The sequence below is a fragment of the Petaurus breviceps genome, unplaced genomic scaffold, assembly GCF_028583685.1.
Source record: "Petaurus breviceps papuanus isolate PSGF00001 unplaced genomic scaffold, PetGlider_PUasm1.0 175, whole genome shotgun sequence".
NCBI lineage: Eukaryota > Metazoa > Chordata > Mammalia > Diprotodontia > Petauridae > Petaurus > Petaurus breviceps.
This window is the reverse complement of record NW_027185764.1, coordinates 9,825,196-9,849,479: the sequence shown is the minus strand read 5'-3', so window position 1 is coordinate 9,849,479 and position 24,284 is coordinate 9,825,196. Positions and strand designations below refer to the sequence as shown.

The window sequence follows — 24,284 nt, the reverse complement described above, 5'->3', positions numbered from 1 at the left end:
GCCCCTTTCTCAGCTTAGGACTGAACCTTGAATACAGAAGGAGACAAACTTTTATACATTAAAAACAATTAATCAAATGAGACCAATTAATTAAAAGGAAACAATACAACATTAGTCAATCTGATTTCTAATTGGAGGAAAAGTTAGGGACTTTCCAAGTTGTGAGGGGGGAAGCAAACAGGTGCAATTCCCTGAATGCAGAAAAAGAGGTGTCCCACTCCCCCCAGGTGTGTGTGAACAATCAAAGGAACATGGAAACAATAACTGATTGATCAGTACGAGGCCAGTTTTCAGATAAGACATATGGGGTTTCTTGAGATGTATAATCTTTAGAAAACTCCTTACATCAATCTTTCAATCTGACTGAGCTAACTGGTATTAGGTCCTTAGTTAAGTAAGGGTCTCTAAGCAGCAGGTAGAAGTGGTCCAGCTTCCCAGTCATGTAGTGCTAGGTTCAAACAATGCAATACGTTTTTCTCCCAATTCCCATAATTGAATAAAGTTTTCTCACAAGACAGAAGTTGGAAGGATGACAAGATAAAAAATTTGATTACCCTCACAGTTCAATGTCCATATTGGTTTTTGTTCCTCTGTCTTGCCCTTCCATACTCGAAGACCTAGAGATTCCAGATTTTCCAGCTTAATTCTAGATTTTGTAGCCAATTTGATCCCTTGATTCTACAACTGTGTTCTAGTCTGACCCCTTTGTTCTGACCTCAGTGGCTTACGTTGACTCAGATCATGCATGGCATCTATTGCTGGTCTCTTGTGTGACTACAATTGCTATTTGTCAATCCCCACCCCCATCCCCCAGATCTATGGAGACCTAGGAAATTTTGGGTCCTAGTTATGTCCTTGGTCCTAGGTTAGTTACTCATCTTTCGCTTGCTGCTGAGATTTCACAACTACACTTTGTCCTCTAAGCACCCAACATCCTTAAATTTAAAACCATCACTGACCTGCCAAATGCTATTTATAATTCCTGACTTGGGGAGCAGACTGGGACTTGGAACTGTATCTTCCCACCAAAATCAGTTACCTGGTAGAAGAAATCTTAGTTTTTATTTTGACCATTGCTGGCACTTTCTTTCTGTACTTGCTCAATGCAGGGGCCAATTAATTTATTTAAAGCTGAGGGAAAATTAAATCTTGACTCTATTTCAGATAATTACTATGATTCTGCCAGTATAATGATCTGTGTGCAGCCTGTGATTTTAGCAAAGGGACCTTAGCCTTTGATAGCCTTCTGAGGCAGGAACAGCCTAAACTGAGTGAAGAAAGGGTTTAATTATCAAGTTATCATTATGTCATTACTTCCTCTTAATTATCAAGATAAAGAAACTGATTCCTGAGTGTCCAAAGGGGAGGGAGACAAAGGCAAGAGGAAAGGAGATCATGCCTGATTTGGCTCTCAGTTCCAATGTAATTTAAATTTCACTCCCTAGGCAGTCACATTCCAGTTACTTGAAACTTGAAATTCACCTACTTCAAAAAACTTTCTATGATTAATCAGAGCTCTCCTGAAGTGCTAATAACCCTCTCACAAACTCCATGTCCTTACGATGTATTTCTATCAATCAACCAACAAATGTTATACTAGGTTCTGGGGATATAAACACACAAAAAAAGCTTCCCCTGCCCTCAGAGAGCTATTTTTTTTTATCAGTGAAAGCAACAGGTACACATAAATATTTGTAAAATACATACAAGGTAAATACAAATGGGATAAGGAAATGTCACAGAGGAGGTAGTACTTGAGATGAGCTTTGAAAAAAGCTAGTGGTTCTAATAAGGAGAAGCAAGGATGAAAAGGAATTGTGTAAGTGAGGTTGAAGAATCAGATATTGAATCAAATGACTTCATGTCAAATCTAGACTCTGTCATTTACTGCTTGTGTGATTCTGAGTAAATCACTTAATTTCCATCGGCAACTAGATGGTCCAATGTCAGATGGGTAGGGAAGTGGACAGAATGTTGGTGCTAGAGTTAGGAAGACCTGAGTTCAAATCCTACCTCAGACACTTACTAGCTGTGTCACCCCCCAGGAAAATCACTTAAACCTCTATCTACCTCAGTTTTCTTAATTATAAAATGGGGATAATAATAACACTCATCTCCAAGGATCGTTATGAGTATCAAATGAGATAATATTTATAAAGCACTTAATACAGAACATAGTAGATGGCACATAGTGGATGCTCAATAAATGTTTGTTTCTTTCCTTCTTTCCCCTCCTAGGCTCCAGTTTCCTCTGTAGGATGAGAAGATCTGACTAGATTAGAGAGCTTCCAAGGACCCTTCCATCTCTAATTTATGATTTTATAAAGGGAGAGGGTAACGAAGCAGCCTAGTTTTATTGGACTATATAAAGTACATGAAGTGGAGTTTATCTATCCCATGTAAATTCACCTCTCTCATTTTCTCTGAAAATAGAATGGTATGGGAGAAAACACCCTGTCCTTGGAAATAGAATACCTAGGCTTGAGACCCAATTCTGATGAGTACTGGTGTGATCGTGAATGAGTTAGTCTCATGGAGGCTGTTTCCTCATTTACAATATAGGAACAGTATTTGCTTTTATCTGAATGTTGTATATAAATTTGAGTTATTTTCATTATTGTTTCTCCTATTTGCCTCTTCCTAATTGTAAACTTCCTGAGGAGGAACCATGCCTTCTTATTCTTTAACCAAGAAATGTATATAATAACATGATCTCCATCATAAATTATCTGTCATTTAATTAGTAAATATTGCTTGAATGTCTCCAAGGTGCTCAGAACCATTCTAGGAACTGTGGGGATACAAAAAAAAAAGTATAAGGCTTTGTTAATGTTCTCAAGAGCTTGCTGAATCTAGTTGGACTAAATTCAATTTAACTCAATAGGTATTTATTGAGTACTTATTGTGTGCAGGGTACTCTTTCAGTGAGTGGGGAAGATAAAGTTCAGATAAGCTTTATTTCTGGCCCTCATGAAATTTATAATCTATTTGGGGAGAGAAGATTTAGACATCCAAAGATATTAAAAAGCAATTAAGTGTTAAACCGTGTGGAACTATTACTGGTGCCATTCAGAGAAGGGGAAATCAGTGTGGCATAGGATCTTGTAGCTAGTTCAGTCTCCTCATTTTACAGCTAGGGATGTTGAGACCCAGAAAGGGGAGGTGAGCTGCCCAAGGTCACATAGCTGTCTAATACCAGAGCCAAACTGATGAGCTTTCCACTTTTAAGGCTGGGGAGTTGGGGACAACATCTCAGAGGAAATAAGACTTGAACTAAAGAACTTTTGTGAAGGAAGAGTGAGATTTGAATAAATTCTGGTCAAGTTTTTCAAGCCCCCAGGGGACCATACAATTATATATGCAAAACTGAAATTTCTTGTTTGTCCCCAGTGACCCTAGCTAGCTCTATTTTTTGCTTTCTTTTTTAAAGGAATGAGATGGTCAGTGCTGAAAGGACAGCTCCTCAGGGTCTCAAAGCACCCCAGGGAAAAGTGCAGACTAAAAAATTAAAAACAAACAAACAAACAACAAACAAAACCAATAACCACCCTATAAGCACAATGTCTCTAATTATAAAATAAAACTGTAGAAAAATTGGTGTGCCCTTTTGGGGGCTGCTAGATGGAACAAAGTTGAGTTGCAGCTTCATGCCCTTAATAGAAATAATTTGTATCTGTACCATTTACTGGATTTTCTATCCATTGCTACAGTTATTATAAATGAATTTCACCCCCAAATTAGGACTAATTTGCCTTCCAATGCCTTTTGCTTCTTCACAGATACATACTTTATATATACAGCCTTTACTCTTTGTCCAAGAGTGTCAAATATTTTATTATAACAACAACAATAATAATACCTCAGTGCTTTTTCAGGGAACTGGTGTAGTGGAAAGAATGCTATATTTGGAATCAAAGGATGATTCTCCACTTGCTACTCTGATGTAAGTCATTTAATCTCTCTAAGCCTTATTTCCCTCATATGTACAATGAGAGAATTGACAATCAGGCATATACTGCCAAGAAGTCAAAGACAGAAAGAATATATTCATGCATACAAAAATATGTAAAGCAATGGCTTTTTTTTAATAGCAAAGAACTAAAAGGGCAACTAGCTGGTGCAGTGAATAGAGCACAGGCCTTGGAGTCAGGAGGACCTGAGTTCAAATCCAACTTCAGACACTTAACATGTACTAGTCATGTGACCTTGGGCAAGTCACTTAACCCCAATTGCCCTGCTCCCTGCCTCCAAAAAGACAAAAAACAAAACAAAAAAAACCAAAGAACTAAAAAAAAATGAGTGACTGTAAACAGAAGAATGGCTGAACACATTATGATACATAATGAAATACTATTGTGCCATAAGAAATGATGAATATACTAGACTCAGAGAAGCTTGGGAAAGCTTGAACTGATGAAGAATGAATTAAGTAGGGATGGCCAGGTAGCACAGCGAGTAAGAGCACTGGCTCCAGTGTCGGGATGACCTGGTGATCGAATCCGGGCTCAGATACTCAGCACCACACCCAGAAATAACTGGCCATGTAACCTTGAGCAAGTTACTTAACCCAGATTGCTTTAAAAAAAATTTTTTTTTTTTAAAGAATGAATTAAGTAGAACCAGGACAATAGTTTACATTGTTTCCACAAAAATGTAATGGGAAACAATTCTGAAACAGTTCAGCACTCTGATCAAAGTAGTGAACAATCATGAATTCATGAGATGGATGATGAAACATTCTTCTTACCGCTTGGTAGAAACATGATGAATTAGAGAAAAGTGATGGAGAAAATACAATGAGATTTGTTTTCAGACATGGCTGATGTGTTGATTTGTTTTATTTTTCTGAACTTATTTTATTATAAGAAAGGGAGGGCTTCTTTGTGGGTGGGGTGATCAGGAAGAGTTAGTGAGTGGTGATAGAGATAATAAAAATATTTAAAAAAATAAAAAAGAACCAATGAAACATTAAAAACACACAGAAGAAAACCAAAACAAGTTCAGAAGGAGACACAAATAATAATTTTGTTACTATACTGTTAAATCTTACATATGCATTTTTTAAAAATAATGAACTATTCCTAACAGAAGTTCATGGTTAGTTATAAAATCCTCTTCTTCTCCTTCTTTGTATGTTGAAATGTTTGTATTAATGACTTAGTTCATAATAAATGAGAAAAAATTAACAATGAGAAGACAAGACTGGATTAATTAAAAATTTCTTGTAGCTCTAAATCTATGATCCTATAGCTCTATTGACACATAACTCTTTTGTGATTTAGCAAGTCTTGGAGAGTTACTGTAGGTGTGAAATTTACCACCATGAATCCATTTAGTAGTAAGCCTCTCTACTCCTTGAGGCAGGTCCTTGCATGGGAGATAACATCAGGCCCACATATGAAGGCTCAATTCTTGGTCCAATTGATTGTCCATCTGAAGTTTGTTAAATACATATATAGAAAAACCAGATCTATGGGCTGTATCTTCAAATTTATATCTCCAGTCCAGACATCATGTTGTCTAGACCTTATTCATCCACTTGATTTTTCCCGTGTGGATAGTTAGATTGAACTCTTTTGAGTGATTATGGATCTTATTATTAAGCAAGCTCTGAAATGTTTCAAAACTTGATAATGCAGTCCATAAAATGTTGTCCACATAGGAATATATGGAGGACCTCACCAACTATGAGGAACCCCTCTTCTAATTGAAATCTGCACTAGATACCTTCCATGACAATGGCAAATATTTTGGTGAGCATACATGTCCCTTGTTTAGGCATTCCTTTATATTATTAATCAGAGCAATGTCAAACAAAATTGCCTTCATTGCTATACCTATTAAGGAATCTTGTATATTTTAATATAACATTGGAAGCAACCTATTAGAGGAGATCCTTTAAGGCAGAATTCTGTTCTAATGAATCAAATTATTTTCTGAAATCAATAAAGAATAAACACAACAGGTTTTGTATATTCTGCCCCTGTCAGTAAATTGTATGACTGTAAAAATGTGATTTACTATAGAATATTATTTGTGGAAGCCTGCTTGTTCCTTTCTCCTATTTTGTTCAAAGGTACCTGGATATATTATGAAATAAGGTTGGGGGTTTCAGGACAAAAATCAAGAGTTAAGAACCTAAAACTTAGGCTCCATACATACAAACTCAAATGTAGATTTAAAAAGTCAATAAAGGGGCAGCCAGGTAATACAGCGAGTAAGAGCACCAGCTCCAGTATTCAGAAGACCTGGAGATCGAATCCAGGGCTCAGACACTTAGCACCCACCCAGAAACACCTGGCCACGTAACCTTGTGCAAGTTACTTAACCCCGATTGCTTTATAAAAAAAAAAAAAGTCAATAAAAATAAAGTTTCTCCATTCAAGGTCTGAGAGTATTAGTTTTTTGGGGGGAGGGAAGTCAATTATCTTTGGCACAGCTTTCCAGCTGTTTCCCAGCTATTGTTCCCAAGGATAGAATCTTCACCACCAAATGTATTGGCTGGCATCATTTAAACCCATCAGTGCCAAGTAGTAAGTAAGGAACTATTTAATATTACCTTATGCCCCTCTGGGTGTATGAACATAGAAGAAGCCTTCTGGTCAAGGTACTTAAGAGAAACTAAAAGCAAAATAAGTTCTTTTCTTTCTCACTCTCACTTGGTATTGAGGATTCAAACTGGAATTTTTCCAATTACATCTGATTTTATAAGGGCAGGAGAGGAATCTAGACATTCACCTTCACTTGATTTCTTCATAATTGTCCATCACAAGGATGAAGGTCTGATTTAGAACTTTGCACTTGGTAGAGCATCAGAGGTCGGCAAATGTTACTCTGATTTTCATAAAAGGGGGAAAGACGGATCCTGGAAATTATAGAACTATAAACTTGATACTGATCGCTGGAAAATTCTAGATTGGATGAATAAACAGATGATTTGTGAGCACTTAGGAAAAAAGTGAAGATCACAAGAAGCCAGAATAGATTCACTAACACACATTAAGGCAATGTGACTTCACTTGCTTTTATTTTTTAGCAGCACTAATAGACATTTGATAAAATCATTCAAAGTATCATTTGTAGGCAAGACGGAGAAATGAGGGGTGCAGTCAGGTAAAGTCAGAGCTGTTTAAACAACCAGTATTTCATCCAAGTCAACTTGGAGGGAGGTCTCATGGCATGATATGAACTCTAGGCATAGTTTCTTCTTGCTCAACACATTATCAATGATTTGAATTAAGACACAAGATATACTTAGGTTACAGAGGACAGAGTAGGAAGAACTAGCTAATACAATGGAAGGAAGAAATAAGATTCAGAAAGATCTTGGCATGCTAGAATGATGAGCTGAGACTAAGCAGATATAGAGTGAATAGATTTAGTCATGTTTCCAGATATTATAACTAGGAAATTATGGGGAGGCATACTTCAATACAATATAAATATAAAATTCCAATAACTAAAATTTGTTAATAGTGACTACCTTGAAATGTGAGGAGTTTTCCATCAGTGAAAGTGTCCAAGCGTAGACTGGCTGACTACCTCTCAAGGCTATTATAGAACAGATTCCTACAGGGTGGGAGATTGGATCTCTCAGTTACCTTACAATACTAAGATGCTAGATTCAAAATTCTAAAGTTGATTTTTTTTTTTACCTATGATATGTCTTCAGAGCTTCTCTCCTTTTTCTTTACCTTTGAGCTTGTGGTGACTAAAACAGGATCTTTCTTCATTATTATTATTCCAGATTATTCCACTTCTTTTTGTCATTTCATTACAAAATGGGATCTAGTTGTTTTTATATTCATCCAAGTGCCAGTTTAGTCAGACGTTATAACCCAGGAGTTGGGAATGTGATGCTATCATATCCTACAACTTGGGAATCCACTCCTGCAATGGCTATTGGCTTCTACCCAATTCACTTTGTTCTTAGGTCTTTCATCAGAATGTTTCTCTGATGTTTATGTCTGGGATTGGTTGACTCTCTCTTGATATTCTCTCAAGTCAGATTTCAAACACAAGTAAACTTCAAAGATTTCTTTGAGGCTTTATATTTAAAAGGAGAAAGAGAAAAGTATCAAATAAATTCAATATGATCTCCTCCCTATAAAATGATAAGTTTCTTCTATAAGCTTGCTGTACAAATGGTTCCTGATCACTGTTTTTTTCCTTTTTTTAATTAAAAATTTTCAATTAACAAATATTTATTTTTATCTTTTCTCACCTCCCCTTTCCTGAAACAAAAAAAGAAAAAGAAAAACCTCATAATTTCTGCCAGATAGGTAGTATTATTTATCATCAGCCTTTTGGGATCATGGTTGGGGCATTGTGCTGATGATAGTTCTTTCAAAGATGTTTGTTTTATAGTGTTGTTGTTACTGTATAAATTGTTAACTGGTTATGCATCAGTTCATGCAAGTCTTCCCAGGTTTTTCTGAAATTGTAATTTCTTATGACACAATAGTATTCTGCTATATTCATATACCATAATTTGTTCAGTCATTCCCCAATTGATGGGCTCACCCTAAGTTTCTAGTTCTTTACCATGTAAAAAAACCTGCTATAAATAATCTTGTATGTTTAGATCCTTTTTTGTCTTTGTTTGATCTCTTTGAGGTCTAGTGGTATTACTGTATATAAGGGTACACACAGTTTAGTAACTGATCACTGTGTTTTAACCCTGTTAAAAAATTGGAAAAAGTACTGGACCATAAATCAGAAGACCTACATTCTTATGAGAATGAATATATACTTATTCTCACTGGTGGGTGTTATAGGAATGTAAATTTTTAAGATCTTCCCTGCCCCTAGGCTCAAGTGCACCTGGAACCTGTGGTAGGAGGCCAGTTTCTCAGGAGATACTTTGTGATTGGGCAGTGGGTCAAGAAGGTTGTTACATTCTCTGACCCAGGAGAAGACTATATAAGCCCTGATGGGAGGCTTTGCTTTGGGGCTCACTTTGAAAAGTGTTGTGTGATTTGACCAGATGAGACTCTAGGCAGCTGTTGAGCCCCCGGCTTTGAAAAAACCTAGATGTTGATGCTTCCCTCTCTGGAAACTGTGATTTGGTATGGATGTAATGGTTGGACAGTTTGGAGGCCTGTCTGCTGAAATGTTCTTGTAACTTATGCTTGTAACCTCTGTATACTCTGAAGTTCGGGGTGCTGACCTTTTTCCCCCTGAACTAGGTAAACGATATATGTTTGATTGATTAAAGTAAGCTTGTTAACCCTTTTTAAGTTGCTTTCCTTTAGCTAAGCAGATCCAAGAACCTGTGTTGGCAGACACCCTAGGGACCCTGTGGTGCTTGCTGCTATAGCGGGTGACTTGCTATATGATCTCAAACAAGTTTCTTCAAATTTTCTTGGTTTCTCCAGTTGTAAAATTGGAATGAAACTTCTACTTCACAGAGTTGTTCTAAGGGTTAGCTGAGGCATATTGGGGAAAGAATTTTACAAAACATAAAGTTCCATAAGGATAGATTATTAATTAAAATGGATTATATATATATTTTAAGCAATAGGGGTTAAGTAACTTGCTCAAGGTTACACAGCCAGTTATTTCTGGGTGTGCTGCTGAGTATCTGAGCCCGGATTTGATCCAGGTCATCCCGACACTGGAGCCAGTGCTCTTACTCGCTGAGCCACCTGGCTGCCCCTAAGCAATTGGGGTTAAGTAACTTCCTCAAGGTTACACAGCCAGGTGTTTCTGGGTAGGTGCTAAGTGTCTGAGCCCGGGATTCGATCTCCACGTCTTCTCAACACTGGAGCCGGTGCTCTTACTCGCTGTGCTACCTGGCCGCCCCAAAGTGGATTATATTTCTATCAGACTTAAGGGTTTACAAGAGAGTCCCCTTCTTTACATCACTTCTTTATATTGTATTAGTCTGTCTCCTACCTCACCTTCAGAATAAATCCACTTGTCACTCACTGCTTATTCAATTGCAGACAGCCTAATCTGCCCTGGAATTAGGCTCTGTGGACTTGTGTGCTCTAACATCCAGGTCTTAGCGGAAGGTTGGCAGAATTGGCTGGGGCATTCGGGCCTCTTGAATTAAAGCACCTTCCAAAGTTACCTAGAGATAAAGATTCCAGTTGAAGGAATAACAAACCGGTCTGCCTACACCTATTCTGAAACATAAAGACTGTGATTGCCTTGTACTAGCTGTGTGACCCTAAGTTACCCTTGATAGTGCCTATTTTGGGTCTCCCTTTGGCTTCCAACTTCATCACTCTACTGAAACTACTTTCTCCAAAGTTAACAATGATATCTTAATTGTCAGATCTATTAGCCTTTTCTTTTCTTTTTTTTTTTTTAAGTAATTGGGGTTAAGTAACTTGCTCAAGGTTACATGGCCAGTTATTCCTGGGTGTGGTGCCAAGTATCTGAGCCCAGGATTAGATTCCCAGGTCATCCCAACACTGGAGCCGGTGCTCTTACTCGCTGAGCCACCTGGCCACCCCCTGTTAACCTTTTCTTAGTCCTCTTCCTTCTTGACTTCTTCACAGCACTTGACATTGACCTTCCTCTCCTCCCCTATGCTTCCTTCTCTCCGGTTCTTCACAATACTGTTGTTTGTCCTTCATTTTTGAAGAGGGCCAATGACCTCACAGGGTGATGCCTTGACTTGTGCATGGATTGGATTTAAGTGAGACAGAGTTGCACAAAGTTGTCAGCATCATTCTCTCTTCCAGTCATTGAAGTGGTGAGATGAAAGTCAAGATGACCAGCAATGGATGACCTTGTCCTCTTTGATGCTTGACCAAGCTCTAAGCACTCTACAATGCCTGCTTTAGCACCTTTGTGGCCATTGGAACAAATTATCCTTATCTACCTATTCTGCCAGAGGAAGTCTTCATATACTTGGAGTAGACATTCCCCTAACTCACCAACAGCTCTGAGGCTTGTCAGCTACCCTCAACCTGGTTTAGTCCATCTGTCAAGACAGTTTTACTGAGGTGTGACTGAGGGACATACTATAGCTTCTTGGAGCCACAGGTGAGAGTTGGATGGCAGGTGGACTCCAAAGGTAGATGAGCTGCCCTAAAAAGGGCTCAGCAAAGCCTCACACCCTCCCTGAACACCCCATATACTACTCTTTCCTTGTCTTTCTTCCTGTCTGATGCTCCTTCTATGTCTCCTTTGCTGTCTCATCATTCATATCGGGTCTCCTAACTGTGGCTCTACTCTAATGCTCTGTTCTAGGACCTCTTGTCTCTCTATACCACAGGTTCTTAATCTTTTTTATGTCATGGATCCCTTTGACAGTGTGGTAAAACCTATGAAAATCTTAGAACAATGCTTTCAAATACATAAAATGAAGTTTATAAAGCAAAGGTATCCAATTATATTCAAATACAGTTATCAAAATATTATGATGATTAAGTCCACAGACATCAGATTAAGCACCCCTGATCTATACTATCTCACTCGGTGACCTCATTTTCTCCCACAGATTTAATCATCATCTCTATGCAAATGAGTCTCAAATACTTGTTTTAATGTTTTAAAAAAAATTACCCCCAAGTCTAAAGCTGTACAAATCTAGGATAAGATCATTCTCAGGACTCAGTCAAAACTGCCTTCAGTTCAATCAAACATCCAGTTTGACTAATTTTTTTCCCATCATTGAACTAAATAGTTGTTTGACTGAAAAGACTCTTTGTTCAAACATCCACAGATTTTATAGTCTCCCCTGTTTCTCATCCTGTGGGGTATAGAAAGCTCTACATTTCAGACTATAACATATAATTGCAGAAAACTGAATGAGGGTGTCTAAATTTAAGGCAGCATTGATTCTTCCTAGTCTTGTTGATTCTTCCTTTGAAATGTCTCAAAATTTGTCCATCACCACCATTATCACCCTTGGCTGTGCCTTTATGACCTCATGCTTGGACTATTACAATGGCCTCTAGATTTTCTTCATTCAATTCATGTTGCAAAGGGATGAACTAAGAACATTTCATCAAAAACTTTCAGTGTGGCAGAAAGTAAAGGATTATTAGGGTAGAGTGTCATATACATTGCCAGGTGCTATTGCTGTAACAGATGCTTTTGTTTGATGATTTGTCTGTTTCATGAGGGAGGATTCACTGGGGGAGAAGGGAAGACTCCCAGAAATGAGAGTAATATAAAGCTGAAAGGCATCATTTTTTTTTTTATTTTAAGGGGAAAAAAAAGAACCTAGGATTGCTTAGTAGGTAAAATGGAAACTTTTCAGTCTGGCATTCAGGGCTTTTCATAATCAGGTTTTTCCTGATTTAGCCAAACCTCCCTTTCCACTACTCCTCAAATCAAACTGTCTTTTTTTTTTTAATTGGAGGGGGGAAGTCAGAGGTGAAGAAAATTTTTCAAAATTAATTGAAAAAATATAATTAAAGAAAATATTTAAAAAAAACAGATTGATTTTTGAACTTCAGTAGCAGAGGGAGCTTTTACACTGGAAATTCTCTACATGAATGAAACCATAGGTACAAACTGAAAAGAAATGTGCAAGGCACTGTGTTATTTACATTTCTTTTGCCTCTGCATTATCCCTACCACAGTGCTGGGCAAATACCAGATCCTTGTATCAGAAATATTTATGTATTGTATGTATCAGAAATATGTATGATAAAGCCCTTATGTATATGTATCAGAAATAAAGAGTCATTGTCTTTCTAACACTGCTAATCTGTAAGGTCCATCTAGAGGTGGGGAACCTGTGTTCTCAAGGCCACATGTGACCCTCTAAGTCCTCAAGTGTGGCCCTTTGAGTGATTCTAAACTTCACAAATAAATAAAAGGATTTGTTCTGTAAACTTGGACTCAGTCAAAAGGCTATACTGAGGCCACAGGTTCTCCACTCCTAGATCCTCTCAGGAATCCAAGGGCTATTTTGTCTCCATTTTCCTCTCCAAGTTTTTCTTTTTGAAAGGGGAAAGGCAACTAATTTGAGTCAAATTTAGGAAACTACAGATTTCTCAGCCACAAAGATATTAGTTTCTTATGGCTCTTGCCAGAAAGTTTAGCCATTCCCCTGATTCCAGTATAAGAACCCTTACCTAGAGGCAGCTAGGTGGTGCAGTGAATAGAGCACCAGCCCTGGAGTCAGGAGGACCTGCATTCGAATCTGGCCTCAGACACTTGACATACTTACTGGCTATGTAACCTTGGGCAAGTCACTTAACCTCTTGCCCTGCCTTCCCCCCTCTAAAAGAAAAAAAAAGAGTCCCTAACTCCTTTCTAAACATGTTTAACATAAAACTGATATTTTTCTTCTTAAAAAAAAGTTAAGGGGCGGCTAGGTGGCACAATGAATTGAGCACCGACCCTGGAGTCAGGAGGACCTGAGTTCAAATCTGAGCTCAGACACTTAACACACACACACACACACACACACACACACACACAAAACTAGCTATGTGACCTTGGGCAAATCACTTAACCCCAATTGCCCTCCAAAAAAACAAAAAAAAAGTTAAACAGACTATGCATCTGCAAAGTGTTTGTAGATGAATTCAATTCACAAATGACTAAAGGCCTACTGTATATATAGAATCATGTTCAACACTCTGGAGATACAAAACAACATAACTAGATCAGAAGAGGCTTTGTCCACACAAAGCTTACAATCTGGTGGTTTTAACCTAAACAAGCTGTAAATAAAACAATATGCTACATACATGTTTTCCCAGGTAGTTTCATAAACCTTCCAAGAATAACGAGGAATAGAGATAAGTTCTGCCAAAAAATGTAAGCAAGAAGACAAAACTCATGTTGGCTAGTGTGAATAATGAAAAGTGTGCTGCACTTGGAGTTAGGAGAGTTCACATGCTGCTTCTGATACTAATAGGCAAGTCACTTAATTTCCTAGGCCTCAGTTTCATCTGAAAACCAAGGTGGTTGGACCTATAAGGTTTGTATTAGCTCTAAATCTCTGATTCAAAGACCCTACACATTCTGTCTCTGCTACTTACCAATGGTGTGACCATAGCCAAGTTATTTAACTTCAGGGAGCCTCAGTGTGCTCATCTGTAAAATAGGCATAGTAAACCTGGGGTCTCTGTACTACAGGCCGTGAAGCTCAAGGATGACAAAATATGTCAAATACTTTATAAACCTGAGAGCCTTACATAAATAAATGTCAGAGATCAGCTCCTCATCCCCCTGCCTCTCAGCTAGCTAGTGCCTTGTTCTTTCAGTTGATAGAATTTGCACAAAACGATTTTGGATGGCATTATGCTTAAGGACTGCTAATAGCCCATTAGCAAATGCATTCTTCCCATCAGCCTAGATGGAGGACATAACTAAGGCAGTGCAGCTTTCTGAAATACACTTTAGGTTCTAATATAGACAATAAACTGCATTTCTAATAACAAGGCATTTTCCCCACCCCCACTCCCACCCCTAACCAAAGAAAAGGATTCACAGCAGATGAAATTAGAAAATATCATGCTCTAGCAACTCAATTCAATTTTACATTTATTAAGTGTCTACTATACTTCAGGCACTGGGGAAACAAAAGACAAATACGAAGCCATTCTTTCACCTGTGGTACTATGGAAAGAGCACTGGCTTTGATTTCTGGAGGACCTGGGTTCAGATCTCATCTCTGTGGTTTGCTACCTGAGTGACCTTGCAAGTCACCTCATATCCCTGAGTCTCATTTTCCTCATCTCTAAAAGAAGAAGATTGGACCAGATGACCTCTGAGGACCCTTCTAGTTCTAAAGCTATGATCTTTCAACTTAGTAATGGAGATATGACATGTGATATAAATTAAAATGATGAAATGTTATTATTTTATAGATGGCTTATTATTATTATTATTTTATAGAATGTTATTAAAAGACAAATTTCCTGGGGGAAAAAAACTTGAGGAGAGAAAATCACTTTCATCTGAGGGCACCAAGAAAGAATTCTTAAAGGAAAGAGCAGCTGAGCTGTGTCTTAAAGGAAGAAAAAGATTCCAAAAGGCAGAGATACAGAGGAAGGGCACTCCAGGCACTGGTGAGGCCCTGCCTGAATGTATTTGAGACAAGAGATGGTAGGATGAGATTAGGGAACAGCAGGAAATCCAGCTTGACTGATGTCTGTGAAGGGGACTAGTAAAAAAGGAGTCTGGAAGAGGGATTAGAGGCAAACTATGTGTGGATGCTGGACTAAGGACTTTAAAATATTTTTTTAATCCTATAGACAAAAGGGATATAATAACCAAGGGCCCAACCCAGGGGTCAGGAAGGCCCGGGTTCAAGTCTCACATCTTAAACATACTGGTCGTGTAACCTTGGACAGGTCACTTAACCTCTCAGTGACTCATGCCATTCTCCAAGACCACAAATTGTAGAGTGATTGCTTATCTGCTTTGATTGATGGAATTCTCTACACTTAACGAAAGCACAGATCTTGATTTTTTTAAAAGACAATCAGGACTCACTGAAGGTTTCAGTGGGGGTGAGTAACATAGTTCCATTTTTGTATTAGGAAGATCACCCTGGCAGCTATGTGAAGGCTGAAGAGGTAAGAGACTAGAGTCAGGGAAATCAGCTAATCTAGACTAGCACCTACTGTGTGCCAGCTGCTTTACAAACAACCCTAAGAGGTAGGCTCTATTATTATCCCTGTTTTACAATGGGGGAACTGAAGCAAACAGAAGTTAAGTGACTTGTCCAGGGTCACATAGCTAGTAAGTTTCTGAGGTCAAATTTGTAATCAGGTCTTCCTAACTCCAGGCCCACCCCTCTATGAACTGTACTAACCCAGTTGATCTGGTAGAAGTAGAGAGAAAAGATCAGACTCCAAACAGTTTTATGGAGCTAGAATTGATAGGATTTAGCAACTGCACATGGATGTTTGTATTCCCCTCCCCAACGTTTCATGCAACGTAACTAAAATGCAATGCACTCCTTCTGAGAAGTCTTGTGTACTACAGAATATTCAATTCAAGGATCAAGTTCTGTATGCAGAGTACTGAGCTGGGCATAGGTGGGATATGAGAAGCTTAGACACAGGGGCCAAACATATTGCTCTGCCCTTTTTCTGCAGAGCTGGTTTGGTCTAAATATCATTCTTCTGGTACTTAGCATGCGCTACCTTGATTGCTATTTATCTACTTACGAACGGATGAATAAATGAATTAATAAAATATTTATTAAGCACTTACTATATGCTGAGCACTGGGTATACAAACAGAAAAGTAAGACAGTTTCTGCTCACAGAGAACAAACAAGGAGAGAAAATACATAGGGAAGGTTCCACGTGTAAGTCTGATGGAAAGGTCCTGTGATCCTTAGGCTGTCGCAGCAAAGCATATGGTAATGCTGCTTCTTCAATGTCATTTCCACTGGTAAAATCAAGGCAGTTTCTAGTGCTGACCCATCTGACAGTGTCAAGAACCTGGGTGGCAAGAACCTTATCGCCTGAGTCTTCAGTGAGTATGGCTGTGGCAAGTACAGGAGTGATTGCCAGGCTGCACCTCCACAGGTGGCGGGGCTGCTTCCCAGGGGGATGGCTGAGGGCACTCATCTGGAAGCATCGCTATTCCCAAGGCTCCGGGACTCAGGGTCCTGGGCTGTCTCCTCTGGGGTCTGAGGGGAGATGGTGGAAAATGCAGAGGTAGTGCTTTGACTTGCCTGGCTCATGCAGCCTCTTCTCTTTTCCAATGGTGTCCTGCTGCTTCATCTAAGTTGATTGACCTGTGCACTGGCAGTTGGTCAGAACGGACCCTTCTCCACAGGAGCTATCTCCCTGGATGGTGTCTGGAAGCAGGACCAGTGGTCTGGGAGCTCCCACTACTAGGGCCTCTGTGCTTCTCTGTCTGTTGGTGGTAGGAGGTCAGGAGTTGTTGATGGTAGGAGATGAGGTAGATAGGTTCCTTCTCCACAATAATGTCTTCTTATTATGCTTATGCACACATCTTGTCTCCCTAACTAGTATCTAAGCTCCTTGAGAGAAAGAATGGAGTCATATTTCTCTGTATTACCCTTGGGGAGTTTCACACATGTTAAGTTGTAAATAAATTATTATTATTAATGATCAATCCATAGGACCATAGGTGTAGAGCTGAAAAGGACCTTGGGAGCTATTCAATCCAATACCATAGTTTCACAGATGAGAAAACAGAGGCTCTTCAAGGTTAGGTGATATGCCCAAGGTCACATAGGCATCAATCTAGGCAATCACTGGAAGTCCAAACTTTTCATTCTACAGACAGAAACAATGAAACCCCTCATCCAAAAGGCTATTAAGACTTAGAGCATGAGGGGAAAGCTCCACTTTCTCTGTTTTTCCGAGGAAGATAAGAACACCAGAGGTTTATATGAGATCCTGACTCCTCTGAAGATATTTGGGATAGGGCACTACGAGAATTTCCCTGGCTCTCCTTGGAAGCTGTCCAAACCTGGAGGCCAGTAGTTAGTTGCAAGTTCACCACATTCAAAAGAATCAGAGTTAGTGTGGAAATAGGAGGCATCTCTGAGTGCCCATCCTCCTCAGAGGTCATATCTGAATTTTCAACAGTACCCAATCTGCTAGAGAAAAATTGATTTAAAAGAAATACCAGGGGTGGCTAGGTGGAGCAGTGAATAGAGCACTGGCCCTGGAGTCAGGAGAACCTGAGTTCAAATCCAGCCTCAGACACTTAATACTTACTAGCCATGTGACCCTGGGCAGGTCACTTAACCCCAATTGCCCTACCTCCCCCCCTCCAAAAAAAAAAACCAAATCAGGGACCCTACTCTAACTCATTACAGAAGAGCTGTTGGAAAATGGTATTGTATAATTTACTTTATACTGGCCTCTAAATACAAATTAAAACCTTTACTTCTGCATCCAATGCATATTACCTATGTATCTATAGCATTCCTGTAGCATAAGTTTACACATCCCTATAGATTCCTTTCAGAATTCTAGATATAGAAGAGATATTAGAGAGCATTTAATCTACCTTCCTCATTTTACAGAAGAGAAAATTGAGGCACAGAGGGGTTGATTGACTTACTTAAAGTCACACAATGAGCTTGCCCCTGAACCAGGACTACAACCCAGATCTGCTGTTTCCCAATCCAGAATACCTCACTGCTCCATACTACCACCTTCTTTGTTTATATTTTCAATTATTACTTTAATTAACAATTCTAATATGATCACTTAAAAATGTCTCTCTTCAAGTATATTTTTCCCTTGGTTAGAGCCGTCTTGACTTTTAATTGAAATAAGTGTAGCCTGATGCCCAAAGAATTATCTTGTTAGCTTTTAGGGTGTTAGGGGTTCTTTCTTTGACAAGTTCTCCTAGAGGGCCCAGAGCTGGCCATGAAGCCAGAAAGATCTGGTTTCAAGTCCCATCTTTGATACATGCTGGACCCTGGAAAACTCACAACTTATCTGTGCTCTAGGAAAGACAATAAAGTCACAGAGAAGATGCTGACTTGTGTTGGTAAAGGGAATTCCTCACCAAGAGCTCCCCACATTGATGACATCACAGGTCTAGTCCTATCCCCCTCCCACCTTCAAAGATATAAAGCAGTGATATGAAACACATTTGAGACCTATGAAATGTCCAAGGTTAAGGGCCCCCCAAAAAAATCCTGCCCCACCTGGCTACCTGCTCCAAGGATGATTGGGTTCCTTTAAGAAAAGAACCAATCTTTTTCATTTTCCAACTAAAGATGAGGCTTAAGATCAACCATCAAATGAACATTTGTTGAGTGCCTACAATATGCCAAGCATTTAGCTAGAACCTGGAGATACAAAGGCAAAAGTGAAATTATCCTGGCCCTCAAGAATCTTACTTACATTCTACAGGGCAATCACCACATAACAAATTAATATATACAAAATAAGTGCAAAGTAATTTGAGGTCAGAAAAAAGTCTAATGTAAGAGGTGGTATTTGAACTGAGTTCTGAAGGAAATGAAGGATTCTAAGAGGTAGAGGAGAAAAGAGAAGGCAATGGCAGGCATAGAATATTGCCTATGAAAAGGTATGGAGATGGGAGATGGAATGTTGGATTTGAGGAACAGTGAAGCCATTTTGACTGGACCTTATAGGGCTTGAAGAGGAATAATGTACAAGACTAGAAAGGTAGATTGGAGCCAGATTATGAAGGGCTTTAAATACTAAACAGAAGAGTTGGTACTCGATCCAGGAGGTAATAGTATATAATATGGGAGTTTATTAATCGGGGGGGGAGCAACATAGTCAGACCTTTGCATTAGGAATGTCACTTTAACATCGATGCAGATGTAAATCCCCATGGTAAAGATGGAACACAACTAACAATATTATTTGGGACTAAACGCTTGATATTGAGGCCTTTCCATGAGTAGAGGAAACCAACAGTAATGGAGAATATCAAGGACCTGAGGGTAGGAGTGTTGGGGAAGAGTGTTGCCTCCCAAGAGGCAGGGAAAAGGAAGTAGACAGTACATGGTAATGATGCTTACTTGCCAATTTTGTCCCAAGTAGCTACACACACATTATCTGTTTCACAGAAGAGATGGTGTTTTAATTACTTTCTAACACATCTTATTCTGATCCTTTCACTGTGGGAACATTCCCTCAGCTGCAGCAATCCCAATTCCCTTCAGTTCAGAGAAGCAATCACTGGACAAAATCTGCTGGGGAGTCAGTCAGTCCTAGTCCCCAATTTGCCAGATGTATAATCCTGATCTAGACACACTCCTTCATCCCAGCAACCTCCAAAGTGGCTAGGGCTCATCAAAATACAGCTGCGTCTTGCTTGCATCTACAACAACAAAACACAAAGCATGCACCAGCTTTTCTATGGGTCATGTTCTAGCCTAAGGGCATTTTGTTAGCAAAACAGTAGGAAGTCCCTTCTTAGCATCATCCAACAATATTTATTAAGCAATCACATAGAATCAAGAAAACATAGAACTAGCAAAATCCCATTAGTTAATTTAGTATCCCCCTTGTGCCATTAGAAATGTATGTGATCTTTGAAAGATGACTCTTTCCAAACTGCACCTATGAACGTAAAGTTATAGGAGGAGGAAGTGAAGGGATACATATGGAGTTAGGAAATCTGGGTTTAAGGCTGTATCACTTAGAACTCTGTGACCTTGGATGTTACTTCCCCCTCTTCCAGCTTCAATTTCCTCCTCTGTAAAATGGGGGAAGGGTGAAAAAGTTTAGACTAGTTGCTTACTTAGGTCACTTTGTGGCTCTAAATTCTGTTATTTCATGGTAATTACTTTAATTTCACAATTTCCTCCCCCTAAATTGCATACAAGGAAAAGGATTGTGGAGGAGGGGGAAAGGCAGCTGGATTATCTCCAAGCCCCTATATATTCTTTTGCTGGCCCCATTACTGTCCCTTGTACAATACTCCATTTCCTAACCCTGAGAATTTTCACTGATTTGACCCACTCCCGAACTCCACCCCAAGCCTGGAATACTTTCCCTCCTCATGTCCACTTTCTGGCTTCTCAGCTAAAATCCCACCTTCTGCAGGAAGCCTTTCCTGATGCCCCTTAATTTTAATGCCTTCCCTCTGATCATCTCCCGTTTCCCCTGTATGTATCACATAGTTATTTGCATGTTATCTCCATCATTAGACTGTGAGCTCTGTGAGCCCAGGGACTTGTCGTTTGCCTTTCTTTGATCCCTGGCACTTAGCACAGTGCCTAGCATATAACACAGAGGGCAGTTAAAACATCATTGAATGACTACTTCGGTGCTCCTAGCATCCTTAATTATTTCAACTAAAATGCTCTCACTTTTCTAACTTTTTATGTCTTGTTACCTAGATGAAAGACACCAAAGAAAAGTTTTCTATTGAAATATTCACCCAAATCGACAACTAGACACTTCTGGCATTCCCACAGTGGTGACCTCTGCCTCCTGCCATCAGGATGTTCAGTAGCAACTCACCCTGAAGTTGGGCAAAGTGATCATTTTCTCTTGAATATCTTTTCCCAAGTATGATTTTTTTCCAACTTTTTTAAAGACATGCTATCAAGGTTTTCCTATTGGTATTAAGTAGAGGGAAGAATAATTTAACCTTTCTTTTGGTGACAGTGGAAGAAACTTCACTTACTTCCAATTTATTTTCAAATGATGTCATTCTAAACACCAGACATTGGTATACTTTAAGAGTTTGTCTCATAAACAACAGACTACAGCATCTTAATGAGAAAAGAGATATAATTTGAGGATGTGTCCAATGATTTTCCCTTAACATCAGGAATAATTAAGAACATCCCCTTAGTAATTTTTATATCAATTCACAATTTTGCCCCAAAACTCGACAATTTCCAGGTGAAATAGCATGTTCCAACCTCTTGAGGGTTTCCAAAGATATGGAAATGGCAGACATACCTTTGGAGAAATGTTTCCAAGAACGCCACATACAACAGTACCTTTTCGGACATGCACCAGATCTGATCATGTTGGCATCCTTAAGGTTTGGGGTTCTATTGAAGGATCCTATTTCTTTTGTCCTGTATTTTCTCTCCTGTTTTTGGTTTTCTTTGAGTCTTCTGGTATCTATATAGGTAATACCTTTCCCTCCCCCCTCTTTTCCCCTCTCCTCCAAGCTCCAGAGAATTAAGCAGAAGTTAATTCAAGATCTCAAGGAAAAGATAACATATAGCTTCCAATGCCTAGCAATCATGCTCTTGAATCCAACATAATTCTTTTAGGTCCCATACCTGCCCTCTATATCAGAAAGAATTTTTTTCTCCCTGTTTTAAACAATTTTTCCTTTTGGAATTCTTAAGGGTGATGGGGGAGTAAGATAAAGAATGAGCATGGGGGCCAGACTAACATCCAGGATAAACCCATTCTTCTCAAAGGATTCGGTAGATCCTTGGGATGCAGCCCACAAGTGTCTTCCTCCTCTCCTCAGGTGAGAAGGTCTGGCCCTCACCCATACCCCAACTATTAAGGGAAATTGGGCGCGGAGGAGGAAGGGGGTTGCTAGGCATGCAAATGTCAGCTTTACCTTGCATATTTTGTCTTTTGAAAATCCAGGAGTCTGGATACGAACATCTTTGCAGTTCCATCAGAATTCTGCTCTGGTACAAGTGAAGAAGGAAACTTGGAAGGAGGCAGAGGGAAAACGAAGAGGGGGGTGTTAAAGGGGGGAGGAGACGGTGGAGAGAGGGAAGGGGAGGGAAGTGAGGAAACAAACCGCGGACGGAAAGCGCTTAATTCAGAAGAGCAGCAGGTTAAAATCCCTGGCTCGGCTTCGCCCGCTCAGCAGCAGGTTGGGGGGTAACTATGCTTTCTCTCAGATTTGTGGAGTACAAGGGAGAGGACCAGCTCTTGCCTCTCCAGCTCCATCTCTGTCTCCACTCGGGGTCGCGATTCCCTCTTTAATCTCCGTCCCTCCCCCCCCCCCCCCCAAGTCTGTCAAAGGCCCTTACACTGAGCAGAGGGGAGGAGGGAAAACACTGGGACCGGAGGGAGCTTAGTAGCCCAAGCCAAATCCCAAAGCAGATGGTGAAAGAGGAGGGACCCAGGAAGGAGCGGGACCCCGCCCCTACCCTCAGATCCACATCGAGCCGCGAAACCAGTCCAATCAATCGCCTTAGCCATCTCCGGCGGCTGTAGCTGGGCAATAACCACAACACCCACCTCCCCACCCCCACCCTCACCCTGTAGAAGTGGGCATGAAATTTTAAAACGTAAAGATGCCTTTGGGGTGCTCATCATCGCCAGGGCCTGGCGCAAAGAGCTCTGTCTAGCCCCCCCAGCCCCACCCCCGACAGCTGCTTAGGTTCAGATGGGTGCGGTTGGGGGGTCAGGGTGGGGGAGCAGAGGATCCGTCCCATGCAAACTCTTTCCTCTTGACAATTCACTGTATCTATTAGGCTTCGCTCTCTACACAGCACCCTCCTGCCCCACAGCCCCTTCCCTATTCCGCTCCACTCTCCAGCACACTGCCTCAAAGAGGCGGCGGTGGATGGGGAGGGGAGGATGGAAGTCATGGTCCGTGTTTACCCCTCCCTGGCCTTGGACCTTATCCTACTCCACCCCCAATCCCAACCTTTGCCCATCCCTGCGTAGAGGATGATTCATGGGACAGAGGGGAAACCGCGGAGATCCAGAAAGAAAGAAGACGGGAAGCAACAGTTACTCAGGCCGAGCCAGGAAGAAAACCTGCTGCTTGAGAGGGACCCCTGCCCCCGGATCAGGCATCTACCTCTTCTTGAAAACCTAGCCTTCTCGTGGAACCTCTCACCCCCAAGACCCTATTTTTATCCCTCTATCTTGCTATTACATCGCACTACCTTATTACAATGACTTCAGATGGGATTGATGGTTGGTTGGGTACCTACCGAGGATCAGCTGTATTAGCTCAGAACAAAGCCTGTTCTGCCTGCACAGCTCTTGAGGGGTCGCCCTTGCTCACCCCGCAATATTAGCTGCCTCATCCCGGTTTAGAGACCACGTGGAGGATGAGTTCAGTGTCTGACACATCTCCTGCCTAAGGACTAGCTCTGCCTGAGCCAAGTGAAGTTGGGGCGGGGGGGCAGGGGGGCGGTAGGATGGAGGGGGAGGGTGAAAAGGGGTAGTTGGGGTGGAGTGGGGGGCGAGTAGTGAGATAGGTAAAGTCAGTACTACGTTCATTTTTACTGATGATTAAACAGGCTTAGAGAGGTCAGAAAATCTAGAACTCAGATCAAGAGCTGGAAGGGATTTTCCAATATTTAGTATAACCTTTTCATTTTGCAGAAAAGGAAACTTAAGTTTCCTCAGGGAAGTTGTGACTTGTCGAAGGGTGAAAGGGCATTAATTGTCAAGCGCAGGATTTGACACAGGTTATCTGACTTTAGAGCTGGACTTCAACTTGCTTCCGAAGATCCCAAATCCCTCCCCTTAAGAAAGGATTTTTTCTTTCTCTGTTATATTCTGTAAATTAAGGTTCTAGAGAAGGTTGAAGAAGAAACAGAGGTGTTTTTTTTTTTTTTTCTACAAGACATTTTTCCTCTAAGTTATTGAGTGAACGTTGTGTGGGGTACAAAGACCCTAACCCAAAATGACTACTTGGAGACCTCAAAGTGAAGATAGGAAGTTTTATTAGAATCTCTGGAGAAGAGGGAGGTCCAGTCACTGGAACAATGCCCAGGAGAGGAGGCTGCTGTACAGAAGCCAAAGCTGGGTTAAATAAGAAAAGGGTTACAAACATTAACATAATTATTACTCATGAGGCTCTAATGTTGTTGGATAATATACATAATACATGAAGCTCATTACGCAGGTGTAGTAACAATCTTAGAATACTGAAGCCCCTTCAGTCTTACCCAAGACACATTCTTATCGGGACTTGAGTGCCCC

The 24,284-nt window shown here is 40.3% G+C and overlaps 1 protein-coding gene across 2 annotated transcripts in view; it reads right to left on the bottom strand.

The window, feature by feature from the left end:
• The window catches only part of MMD2 (monocyte to macrophage differentiation associated 2), a 115,086-nt gene extending 91,681 nt beyond the window's left edge, over positions 1–23,405 (bottom strand). Inside the window, exons 1-2 of one of the 2 annotated variants that reach the window (XM_069084760.1) lie at positions 23,285–23,405; positions 21,946–22,040 (exon numbers count right to left, since the gene is read on the bottom strand). In XM_069084760.1, the coding sequence (XP_068940861.1) occupies positions 21,946–21,992 (47 nt within the window). In that variant the 5' untranslated portion in view covers positions 21,993–22,040; positions 23,285–23,405. Of the gene's footprint in view, positions 1–21,945; positions 22,285–23,284 lie in introns of those variants that run through there. The other variant, XM_069084761.1, reaches the window with a different exon arrangement.
• Between the last annotated feature and the right edge of the window lie 879 nt (positions 23,406–24,284).